The following is an 11,454-nucleotide window of genomic DNA, read 5'->3' on the forward strand; positions in this document are numbered from 1 at the left end:
TCAGCCTTTCAATAACACCAGAGCTTTCTTCGCATACACACTTGAACATACTTGCATGCATATTCTTAGGGCAAGCATCACATATGCAAAGATATAATAGGCAATATACATTCTAGACCAGTCGATCCCAATCTACAACAGGAGAATCTAGCTAGCATTTAGCTACGAAAAAGTGATCACAGTTGTTCTAGTTGCATAATCAGCAAGTACTAATGAACTACTCCCTCCGTTCTTTTTTAATTGACTCAAATTTAGTACAAAGTTGTACTAAATCTGAGTCAATTAAAAGAGAACGGAGGGAGTACTACGTACCTCTGATTAATCCACTAACATTAAAGTTATACTAGGTCCTAGTTCGAGGTGGAAGTACGAGTTATACGGAAGCAAAAGCAGAACATGGAGCCTGCCAATAAATGGATGCTCATCGCTTCTTCTTATGTGACTGCCACTGTTTCAGGATGAACTCGATGACTTCTTCCAGTGTTGCTTTCCGGCCCTCCTTATAGTTCCACAGCTCTGATACAACATAACGACCACTGGGATTGTATTCATTGATTTCAAGTAGAGCTTTTGTTACCAAGGTGTACATATCTTCACCGTTCTCTTCTTTTAACATCCGGAGCTTTGCATCATCCTCTGAGAGAATCCCCTACACCAAATAATGAGGTAATGTATGTACTGTTAGATGGAATAATGAAAACGCTTGGCAGTCTTATAAAGAGATGGAAACGTTGACACAACAATAGGTGTTACAAGGAAGCAAGTAGAACCTAGAAAATTAGGACGAATACTACAAGTAAGAGCCTAAAAGGAATAGCAGGGAGATTTTCCATACCGTCCATTCACCATTAACCATGACGACCCTAAAAGGGTGCCAATTTGGGTCTGAAATTTCATTCTGCCACTTCGAACAAAGATTAGCACAAGTAACTTGTGCATCCTCTTGTGATAAATCTAGTCTGCAAGCGTTTGCAATTGCTTTGAGGTCAAGCTCACCCATCCTCTTGACACCTAAATTTGCTCGTCTGTTCGAGCACTTCTGCAAGCCCTACAAAAAATGCAGATTTGATCACAGCTCACAAGGATATAAGTAGTGAAATATATGATGCAAAAGTACCACATCATGGGGACGTGCTGTTATGACCGGTATTGGTTATGTTAGGAGGGGGCCCAACCATGGGCCCAACTAGGGGCTTAGCCCATTATCAGTTTAGGTCGGTTTAGGGTTTAGCTCTTTATATATCAGATGTAACGATGCAAAAGGATCAAGCAATAATCAGATTCATTATTGCCGACTCCCCGAGGAGTCGGTCTCCCAAAACCCAGCCGCCGCCTTCCTCTCTCCCGCGCGCACGACGGCGCCCAGCCGCCGGCGTCCGCCGCCTCGTCCGCACACCTCTCCCTCCTTCCCCTACAAACTACGCCCTAGGCCCGGTAGAGCTGTTGGTTCTACCAATTTGGTATCAGCTAGCTCGGCTGCGATCATGTCTTCTCCGCCGCCCACCACCACGTCGTCCGCGCCGCCGCCCGTTCCTTCGGCCACCGCCACCACGGCGGGTTCTCCAGCCGGCCGCCACGACGGCGGGCTCCGCCGCGCCGGCGTCCGTCATCTACACGCCCGAGCAGCTGAGCGGGGTCGTCAATGACCTCGTCACCGCGGTTCAAGGCATCCGCCTCTACTTGATCGGTTCCCGGGGGCCCCGACGCCGCCGCAGCCGGCCATCTTCTCCGTGCCGGCGCCCGCACCATGGGTTCCGTCCTTCACGGGCGTCCCGCTGCAGCCTCCGCCGGCGCCGGCCCAGCCCTGGCCGCAGTGGCCACCGTCCGCCCCCGCCAGCCCAAGCGCCGCAGCAACGGGGGGCGTCCCCATCCACCAGATCCGTTTTCCCCGTCACCATCCCCGCTGCCGGCGTGGCTCACCGCGTCGTCGACTCAGCCGGTCTACACCACCGCCGCCGAGCCGCCGATGCCCTCCCTCCCGGGCACCGCCCACGGGGGTATGCACGCCCCTATGAGGCGCGCCCCGACGCGCACGGCCCCGGCGGGGTAACCCAGCCACCGCCCCGCTACACCAAGGTCGACTTCGCCACCTACGATGGGTCGGAGGACCCCCTGAACTGGCTTAGCCAGTGCGAGCAGTTCTTCCGCGGGCAGCGCACCCTGGCATCGGATCGCACCTGGCTGGCCTCCTATCACCTCCGGGCGCCGCCCGGACGTGGTACTACTCCCTCGAGCAAGACGAGGGCGGCATGCCTCCCCGGGACCGTTTTCGGGAGCTCGCCTCCTTCGCTTCGGTCCGCCGGTCCGTGGGAGCCGCCTCGCGGAGCCGGGGCGCCTCCCTTCACGTCAACGGTGCAGGACTTCGCCGATCGCTTTCAGGCACTCGCCTGCCACGCGCCGGGTGTCACGGGGCAGCAGCGCGCGGACCTCTTCGTCGGCGGACTCCCGGATCACATACGGGTGGACGTGGAACTCCAGGCCCCCCGCGACCTGCAGACGGCGATGCACTACGCTCGGGCGTACGAGCGTCGAGCCCAGGCGCTGCCGCCGCCTCCCCCGAATCGCGGGGCCCGGCCAACCGCCCGCCCCCGCCGGCCGCAGCGCCGGCCACGCGGCCAGCACCGGCCGCCCCGGCGAGTGACGCAGCGAACCTTCCGGCGCCTCACCCCGGCAGAGCAGTTGGAGCGCCGTCGCCTCGGCCTGTGCTTCAACTGCGACGAGCCCTACGCGCCGGGTCACGTTTGCCCGCGCCTCTTCTACTTGGAGACGGTCGACGACGGCGACGCGGACACAGGCGTCGACACAGCGACGGACACCGACCTCGACGCCGCACCAGCCACGGCGTGCGTGGTCTCGCTCCATGCGTTGGCAGGCATCCGCAACGAGCAGACGATGCTCCTGCCAGTGACGATCCACGGCGAGCAACTGGTGGCCCTCCTCGACACCGGCTCCACACATAACTTCTTGCCGGAGGCCACCATGCGTCGTTTGGGCCTCCAGCCGACGGGAGGCGATCACCTCCGCGTCACCGTGGCCAACGGCGACCGCCTTCGCTGCCATGGCGTGGCGCAGCAGGTGCCGCTCTCCATCGGCAACGAGCACTTCACCATCGCGTGCGCCGGCATCGACTTGGGCTGTTTCGACTTCATCCTCGGCGTGGACTTCTTGCGGCCCCTCGGTCCCATACCGTGGGACTTCGCCGCCTTGACGATGACTTTCTGGCGCCAGGGCCGCCGCGTCTGTTGGACGGGCATTGGGGGCGCCGCCCCGGCCCCGCAGCTCCAGCTCACCACGGCCGACATCGACTCCGAGCACCCGCTGTTGGCCCACCTTCTGCAGCAGCACGGCGACCTTTTCGCCGAGCCGCGAGGCCTTCCGCCTACACGGGTGTACGATCACCGCATCCACCTCGCCCCGGACACGGCGCCGGTGGCCGTGCGGCCTTACCGCTACCCCCAGCTGCAGAAGGACGAGCTCGAGCGACAGTGCGCCCTCATGCTCGCCGCGGGCGTCATCCGGATCTCTACGTCACCATTCTCGGCGCCGGTGCTTCTCGTTCGCAAGACGGATGGTACATGGCGCTTCTGCATCGACTACCGCGCCCTCAACGCACTCACACTCGAAGGACAAGTTCCCCATTCCGGTGGTCGACGAGCTCTTCGATGAGCTCCATGGGGCTCGCTTCTTCACCAAGCTCGACTTACGGTCGGGCTACCACCAGGTGCGCATGCACCCGGACGACATCGCCAAGACGGCGTTCCGGACCCATCATGGCCACTTCGAGTTCGTGGTGATGCCCTTCGGCCTCACCAACGCGCCAGCAACATTCCAGGCCCTGATGAACGATGTTCTCCGCCCCTATTTACGTCGGTTTGTGCTCGTTTTCTTTGACGATATTTTGATCTACAGCACCTCGTGGGCGGAGCATCTACAACACGTCGCCATCGTCTTCAACGAGCTTCGCGCGCATCATCTTCACCTTAAGCGCTCGAAGTGCTCGTTCGGGACGACATCGGTCGCCTACCTCGGCCACGTCATCTCCGCCGAGGGGTAGCCATGGACGCCGACAAGGTGGCGGCCGTCGCGGCGTGGCCGCCTCCTCGTTCGCCACGCGCCCTCCGCGGCTTCCCGGGTCTCGCCGGATATTACCGGAAATTCATCCGGGACTTCGGCATCATCGCGACACCTCTCACGAGGCTTCGCGCCGCGACGCCTTCGCCCGGGATGACGAGGCCACTGCCGCGTTCGAGGCCCCGAAGGGGGCCCTCACGACGGGCCCCGTTCTCCGGATGCCGGACTTCGCGCGGCTGTTCATCGTCGACTCGCGACGCTTCCGGCGTGGGGTTCGGTGCCGTGCTTCACCGGGGCGATGGGCCGCTTGCCTACTTCAGCAGGCCTTTCGCCGCGCGCCATCTCAAGCCGGCGGCGTACGAGCGAGGAGCTCATTGGCTTGGTGCAGGCTGTGCGCCATTGGCGCCCCTACCTTTGGGGGCGCTCGTTCCAGATTCGCACGGACCACTACAGCCTCAAGTACTTGTTGGATCAGAGGCTCTCGACCGTTCCGCAGCATCAGTGGATCAGCAAGCTGTTCGGCTTTGATTTCACCGTCGAGTACCGGCCGGGCGCCTCAATACCGTCGCCGACGCTCTCTCTCGCCGCGACGGCTGTCGATGAGGACGGCGCACACGAAGGGATGGCATTGTGCATCCGTTCGGGCCCCTCCTTCGCCCTCTTCGACACCATCCGCCGAGCTACTGCGGCAGCGCCCGACGCCCGGATCTCGCGGCAGCGGCTGGACGCGGGCGAGTTGGAGGCACCATGGCGTTTGGCGGAAGGGCTACTCTTGCACGGGCGCCGGATCTTTGTGCCCGACCACGATGATCTGCGACACCAAGTGCTCCTGCTGGCCCACTCGTCCGGCCATGAGGGTGTCCGGAAGACTCTTCACCGTCTCCGCGCCGACTTCTACATCCCCGGGGATCGGGCCTTGGTCCAGGACTCGGGTGCGCTCTTGCGAGATATGCCGGCGCAACAAGACGGAGACGCCTGCGACCGGCGGGGATGCTGCAGCCATTGGAGGTGCCCTCCCGTGTCCGGGCCGACATCTCCATGGACTTCATTGAGGGCCTCCCCAAGGTGGGCGGCAAGTCCGTCATCCTCACGGTGGTCGACCGCTTCTCCAAGTATGCACACTTCATCGCGCTTGGACACCCGTACACCGCCGCGTCCGTCGCTCGTGCCTTCTTTGACGGCATCGTTCGCCTCCACGGGTTCCCCACGTCGATCGTCAGTGATCGGGATCCGGTGTTCACGGGGCACGTCTGGCGTGATCTTTTCCGGATGGCGGGCGTGAAGCTCCGTTTCAGCACGGCATTCCATCCTCGAACGGACGGCCAGTCCGAGGTGGTTAACAAAGTGATCTCCATGTACTTACGCTGTGTTACAGGTGATCGTCCTCGCGCATGGGTGGATTGGCTCGCTTGGGCGGAATATTGCTACAACACCTCCTATCATTCCGCCCTGCGTGCCACACCATTTGAGGTGGTCTACGGTCGGCTTCCACCGCCTATCTTGCCGGTCGATCCGGCGACCGCCGGACGGAGGCTGCGGGGAGCTTCTCCGCAACCGCGACGAGATTCTTGCCGAGGTGCGGCAACGTCTCGTTCGAGCGCAGCAGCTCGCCAAGCACTACTACGACGGTCATCATCGCGAGGTGGCTTATGCGGTGGGCGACCGGGTGTGGCTGCGCCTTCTTCATCGCTCCACCCGGTCCCTCGACCCGCGTGCGAGGCGCAAGCTTGGACCTCGCTACGCTGGCCCCTTCGTCATCTTGGAGCGCGTGGGCACACTTGCATATCGCCTTCGGCTGCCGAAGGGTTCCCGCATCCATGATGTCTTTCATGTGGGTCTGCCGAAGCCTTACCGTGGGGAGCCGCCGGCAGCGCCACCGGCGTTACCGCCAATCGGCGATGGTCGTCTTCTTCCGAGTCCGGCGAAGGTGTTACGTGCTCGGCCTCCGTCGCGGCATTTGGTACTTGGCCGGTGCAGGTGGGAAGGCCTTCGGAAGAGGAGGCTACTTGGGAGAAGCGCGAGGAGTTCAGCCAAGCACTACCCCGACTACCAGCTCGAGGACGAGGCTGTTTGCACGAGCGGGGAGAGATGTTATGACCGGTATTGGTTATGTTAGGAGGGGGCCCAACCATGGGCCCAACTAGGGGCTTAGCCCATTATCGGTTTAGGTCGGTTTAGGGTTTAGCTCTTTATATATCAGATGTAACGATGCAAAAGGATCAAGCAATAATCAGATTCATTATTGCCGACTCCCTGAGGAGTCGGTCTCCCAAAACCCAGCCGCCGCCTTCCTCTCTCCCGCGCGCACGACGGCGCCCAGCCGCCGGCGTCCGCCGCCTCGTCCGCACACCTCTCCCTCCTTCCCCTACAAACTACGCCCTAGGCCCGGTAGAGCTGTTGGTTCTACCACGTGCAATCAATCACAGAGGTAATTAGTGGTAACATAATGAAAGAGAATGAGATTTACAGAAGCACAAAAATCATATGTGTGCATCCGACATTGTTGGAACGGATCAATCACAAGAAGGTTAGTGAACAAAGGAGGTACAAAGTCCCTGGCTTACATCTATCAGCCTTTTCCGGACGACTTGCAACTCGTTGTTGCTTCCTACTTCCTTGGTTATTAGAACCTGATTTAGTGACTCCATTGCTTCCCGGTCATTCTGCAATAGTGCTAGTCGCTCGCTTTCATTTAGCAGCTCTTTTTGAACACGCTTCAACTCATCATTCGCTTCTCTTTGCTGGGTAATTAAAGCCTGGTTAAGTACCTCCATCGCGTGCATCTTATCATGCAATTCTTTGTATTGCTCAATGTTTATCCTCTCAAACTCACATTGCACTGCTAGAGCTTCAAGCTCAGTGGATCTGGCTTCAAGCTCCAAAGATCTTGCATCTAACCGCAAGTGTGTTGCGTCAAGTTGTTTGGATTTGGCGTCAAACTCTGCTGATCTTGCTTGAATCTGGTTCCATCTCGCGTCAGTCATCTTGGATTTTGCGTCTAGCCTTTTGGACTTGTCTTCCAAATCCATAGATCTTGCCTCAAGCTGCATGTGCCTGACATCTCGCGTCAGCTCTAGTTTTTTTTTTGTGCCTGACATCGAGTTGTTTGGATCTCGCATCAAACTCCACATGCCTTGCTTCAGGCAGCATGGATATGGCGTCAACCAGCTCGGATCTCTCATCAGCAAGCCTTTTCATCAGGGAATCCAGCTCTGAGCGTGGCAGCTCATCACTCCTTTTTCTTTTTTGGCTAACTAGAGCGTCGTTGAGTGACTTTTCTTCAAGCTCTGTATATCTTGCTTTAAGCTTCATGGATCTGTCATCAATAGAAGGTTGTTGCATCTTGCGGTCCAGCTCCAAGCGGAGACTTTGATATAAAAAACTGGTTGCTAAATGCTTGTTTCTCGCATTGACTGCTGACCGCTTACTGCATTGCGCTTCCTGGGAGCACAATGTCGACGCGGGCATCTTCGGCGGCGGCAGGACGCCGTCCGGCGAGTGCAGCCACATGAGCCTCTGCAGGTAGGCGCCGTAGTAGCATGCCGAGTTGGTCCTCCTCCCGTTGCTAAGGTCCAAGATCTCCTCCTCCACGAGGACCCAGATGAGCGCGGACCAGTCAACATCAATCGCCCTCCCGCCCATCACCATCTCCGCCGCCGTGCGGACATTGCTGGCCACCTTTCTGTTCCAGCTGTCGCCGGCTTCGAGCGGCCTCAGGATGTAGGCCTTCATGAACTCCCTCGCGGCGAAGGCGACGACGGCGGGCGGATCCATGTGGGAGGACGCGGTCCACCCGGGGCCCGGGAGGCAGAGCGCCTTGGCCAAGGTACCGCAGCAGACCTCAATGGGGCCCTTCTGGGTGAAGCTCCGGCCGTCTGCTGCGTGGTAGTTGGCGACGAGATCGGCGACGTGCTCGCGGCACACCGCTCCGGTGGAGCGGAGGTCGAGGCGGACGAAGTCGAGAAGGCCCAGCGCGCGGAGGCCGGCATCGTAGGCGGCGGAGGGGGGCGCGGGCGGGTCGAGGATGCGGATTTTGGCGCGAAGCTCCGGGTTGCACCGCATCCCCAACTTGCGCCGCTCCAACCTCCAAGCACCGTACGATTCCGCCGGAATCGTGGCCCCGGCGGCGATGTTGCTCGGGAGGGGGATCGGGACTGAGAACGAGACTGAATTCATTTATTTACTTTTATCTGTATAAAACACTACTTCCCGCAGTGTGGGGTCCATAACAAGAAGAACGACTCACAGAGTCACGGGTGCTCCTTGACGCTTTTAGGTCGTTTAGACTGCAACAGTCTGCAGTACATATACAGGTCACCTATAATTATCCACGCGCGTCCGTTTATCGTCGTTCGCGGTGATTATCTGCTTGCGGCGGGGCAACCTAACAACCTGACGCATTTCATTCGGTGAAGGTTAGCATGTAATGAAGAGATTTCTATCCTCTAGATGGAGGAAGAGATATATATTCCTCTAGAATGCCGCATGATATCATATATTTCTATGGTAGACACGATTGAGATATTCATATTTCTAGGTAGAATCGATATTTTGAAATTAGTACAACATGTTCAAACAAATTAAACATAAGAAAAAATAAGTTCAAACTTTTAAACTAGCTACTTCTTCTTTGAAGGCCCAGCCTCGTCATTCTTACGGAAGCGCTTCCTGCTCGTCACCTCCTGCGAAGAGGAACTGTTGCCTGCCAAAACCCATCGGCGAGCAGCGACGAGCAACACGAAGAGTCGGGAGGCTCCCAGAACTGCTGGTGGGCCCTGGTTCCTCGAGCGACGGCCCGCAAACTCCGACACACGTCCTGGCTGTCGCGAGGGCGTGCCACCTGACCTATACCTGGTCAGGAAGGTGATGGATTGCTTCAATTAGTTTCCTGCATGGCAGACATGTAAACATTAAATCTGAGCCTCGATCGGCTCTCGGGTTACCCTGTGAATCGGCTCAAAGAGCCGATTGACCCATGGTTCGTATTGGATCTACGACAACATGGGGATCCTGCTTTATCAATACCAAGTTAAATCAATCTACGACAGTCTAGGGCTTTCACCGCATAATTGGAACATCCTACGCGTAGTTGAGCCTGGCAGATACGAAAGATAATAGAAAACTAGTCCTAGAAGAGGCCTAAAAACCAACACAAAGTCGATTCCCGGAACAATCCCTCTAGGATCGGCAAACCATACCTTACGCACTACTGGATCGTTCAACCCGTTTGCAAGGCCTAACCATGCGGATATCAAACTAATCCTTGGAGAACAAGGAACAACCATAACGAGATCAGATCTACTAAATAAAGACCAAGCAAGACGCTGCCCTTACACCCAAGATAGGTGCAAAGGCAGCTAGATATTTAGGGGCAGCATAACTAAGCTAATATATCAGAACAGTATCGATGTTAGCCCCAAAACATCTATGATAACGGTATTGCTCGCCATCAACAAGGCTTCAGTACGAGCAACATAAAACAACGAATAAACCGATACTGCTCAGATCGCAAGATGCGATCTGGGCAGCATGACGCTTACCCGGAAGAAACCCTCGAAACAAGGGGTGGCGATGCGCCTAGATTGTGTTTGTTGTGAACGTGATCGTTCTCCTTTCTCAATAACCCTAGGTACATATTTATAGTCCGTAGACTTTCTATCTTTGGAATAAACCTAATTGTGTACGAACCAAACTCTATCTCTTAATTCTAAACTGAAACGTGATCTACTATAATATACAAATATACGGGCAATCTAGCCCAAACTCTCGCACGAGGCTGATTCAGAAACACTTTATGTGCATATCCTCTAAGCCCGTCTCAATCACGGCCCATCTCCTACTTTGGCTAAAATCCGGCGATAACACATGCCCCCTGGTTTTGGCAATAATAATTCCAAAACCACTCTGTTTTCCTTCATCGGGTTACGCGTTGCAGAGCAGAACCGCTACAGTGCCCTTCCATCATGATGCCTTGCCTTCTCAACTTCTCCGTACTGCACGATTTGACAGTTTTGGCACCGCATCCTCGAAAACCGCCACAACATTGAATCATCTCCCACTGTTGAAAGGATACGGATGTCGCCTAGAGGGGGGGTGAATAGGCGATTTAAAACTTTTACGAGATGGGCTTAACAAATGCGGAATAAAACTAGCGTTTACTTTGTCAAGCCCAAAGCCTATAAACTATGGTTCACCTATGTGCACCAACAACTTATTATAAGCAAAGGTTCACCTATGTGCACCAACAACTTATGCTAAACAATACAAGCAAGTATGTGATAGCAAGATATATATAACTTCAAGCACGATGGCTATCACAAGGTAAAGTGCATAAGAAAAGAGCTCGGGTATAGAGATAACCGAGGCACGCGGGAGACGATGATTTATCCCGGAGTTCACACTCTTGCGAGTGCTAATATCCGGTGGAGAGGTGCGGTTGCTTAGTGCTCCCGAACGCCACAAGAGGCTCACCTTGAGGTGTGGTTGCTCGATGCACACCAACGCCACAAAGGCCTCACCCCAAGATGTGGTACTCACACCACACACCGAACGCCACGAAGGCGCCTCACCTAAATCTCCGGTGACCCTCGCCACAAAGGCCTAGGTCACGGTTCCACTAAGGGATTTCCTTCGAGGCGGAAACCGGGCCTTACGCAAAGATTGGGGCACACATCCACAACTTAATTGGAGGCTCCCAACAAATCGCCACAAAGGCGTAGAATCCGTCTAGGGTTCCAAGAACCCAAGAGTAACAACCTTCTTGCTTTCACCTCCACGAATCACCGTGGAGAACTCAAACCGATGCACCAAATGCAATGGCAAGAACACCACAAAGATGCTCAAGTCCTTCTCTCTCAAATTCCAACAAAGCTACAAAAGCTATTGGGGGAATAGGAGAGGAAGAACAAAGAGGAGAACACAAAATTCTCCAAGATCTAGATCCCAAAGATTCACTCACAAAGAGAAGATTTGGTTTGGTCAAAGTGTGGATCTAGATCTCCTCTCTCTTTTCCCTCAAAATGGAGCAAGAATCATGGAGGGATAGAGAGATAGGGCAAGCTTCTCAAGAACAACAATGGAGGAGAGAGAGAGTAGAAGAAGCAACAGCCCAAGGAGGAAGAAGGGGGTATTTATACCCCCCAAGAAAATCGAGCCGTTGCAGACTTTCGAGGGCTGGATAATCCGGCCTAAGTTGTGGCCGGATAATCCGCTCCCCGGATAATCCGGCCTCAGGGACAAAACCTGGTCAAAATCCGGCCAAAAGTCCGGCCCCTATACTGAGCAGCAATTCCCCAGGTCCTTAGCCGATTTCGAGGGGCCGGATATTTCCGAAATATCCGGCCCGGATAATCCGGCCCGGATATTTCCGAAATATCCGGCCCA

General features: G+C 56.0%; 1 protein-coding gene across 1 annotated transcript; it reads right to left on the reverse strand.

The window, feature by feature from the left end:
• Positions 1-322: 322 nt before the first annotated feature.
• LOC124672324 (factor of DNA methylation 1-like) lies at positions 323-7,055 on the reverse strand. The gene is made up of 3 exons (XM_047208572.1): positions 6,636-7,055; positions 836-1,048; positions 323-649 (listed from the first exon to the last, which is right to left on the reverse strand). The coding sequence occupies exons 1-3, from the start codon at positions 7,053-7,055 to the stop codon at positions 422-424; spliced, it is 861 nt and encodes a 286-aa protein (XP_047064528.1). The 3' UTR covers positions 323-421.
• Between the last annotated feature and the right edge of the window lie 4,399 nt (positions 7,056-11,454).

Source organism: Lolium rigidum, chromosome 7, assembly GCF_022539505.1.
Source record: "Lolium rigidum isolate FL_2022 chromosome 7, APGP_CSIRO_Lrig_0.1, whole genome shotgun sequence".
NCBI lineage: Eukaryota > Viridiplantae > Streptophyta > Magnoliopsida > Poales > Poaceae > Lolium > Lolium rigidum.

Coding starts and splice junctions, on each gene's coding strand:
- LOC124672324 (XM_047208572.1), bottom strand. CDS start 7,055: ATGACTGACGCGAGATGGAACCAGATTCAAGCAAGATCAGCAGAGTTT. Junction 1,049..6,635: donor TCCGGAAAAGGCTGATAGAT/GTAAGCCAGGGA, acceptor CATTTTTTGTAG/GGCTTGCAGAAGTGCTCGAA. Junction 650..835: donor TGGTTAATGGTGAATGGACG/GTATGGAAAATC, acceptor TATTTGGTGTAG/GGGATTCTCTCAGAGGATGA.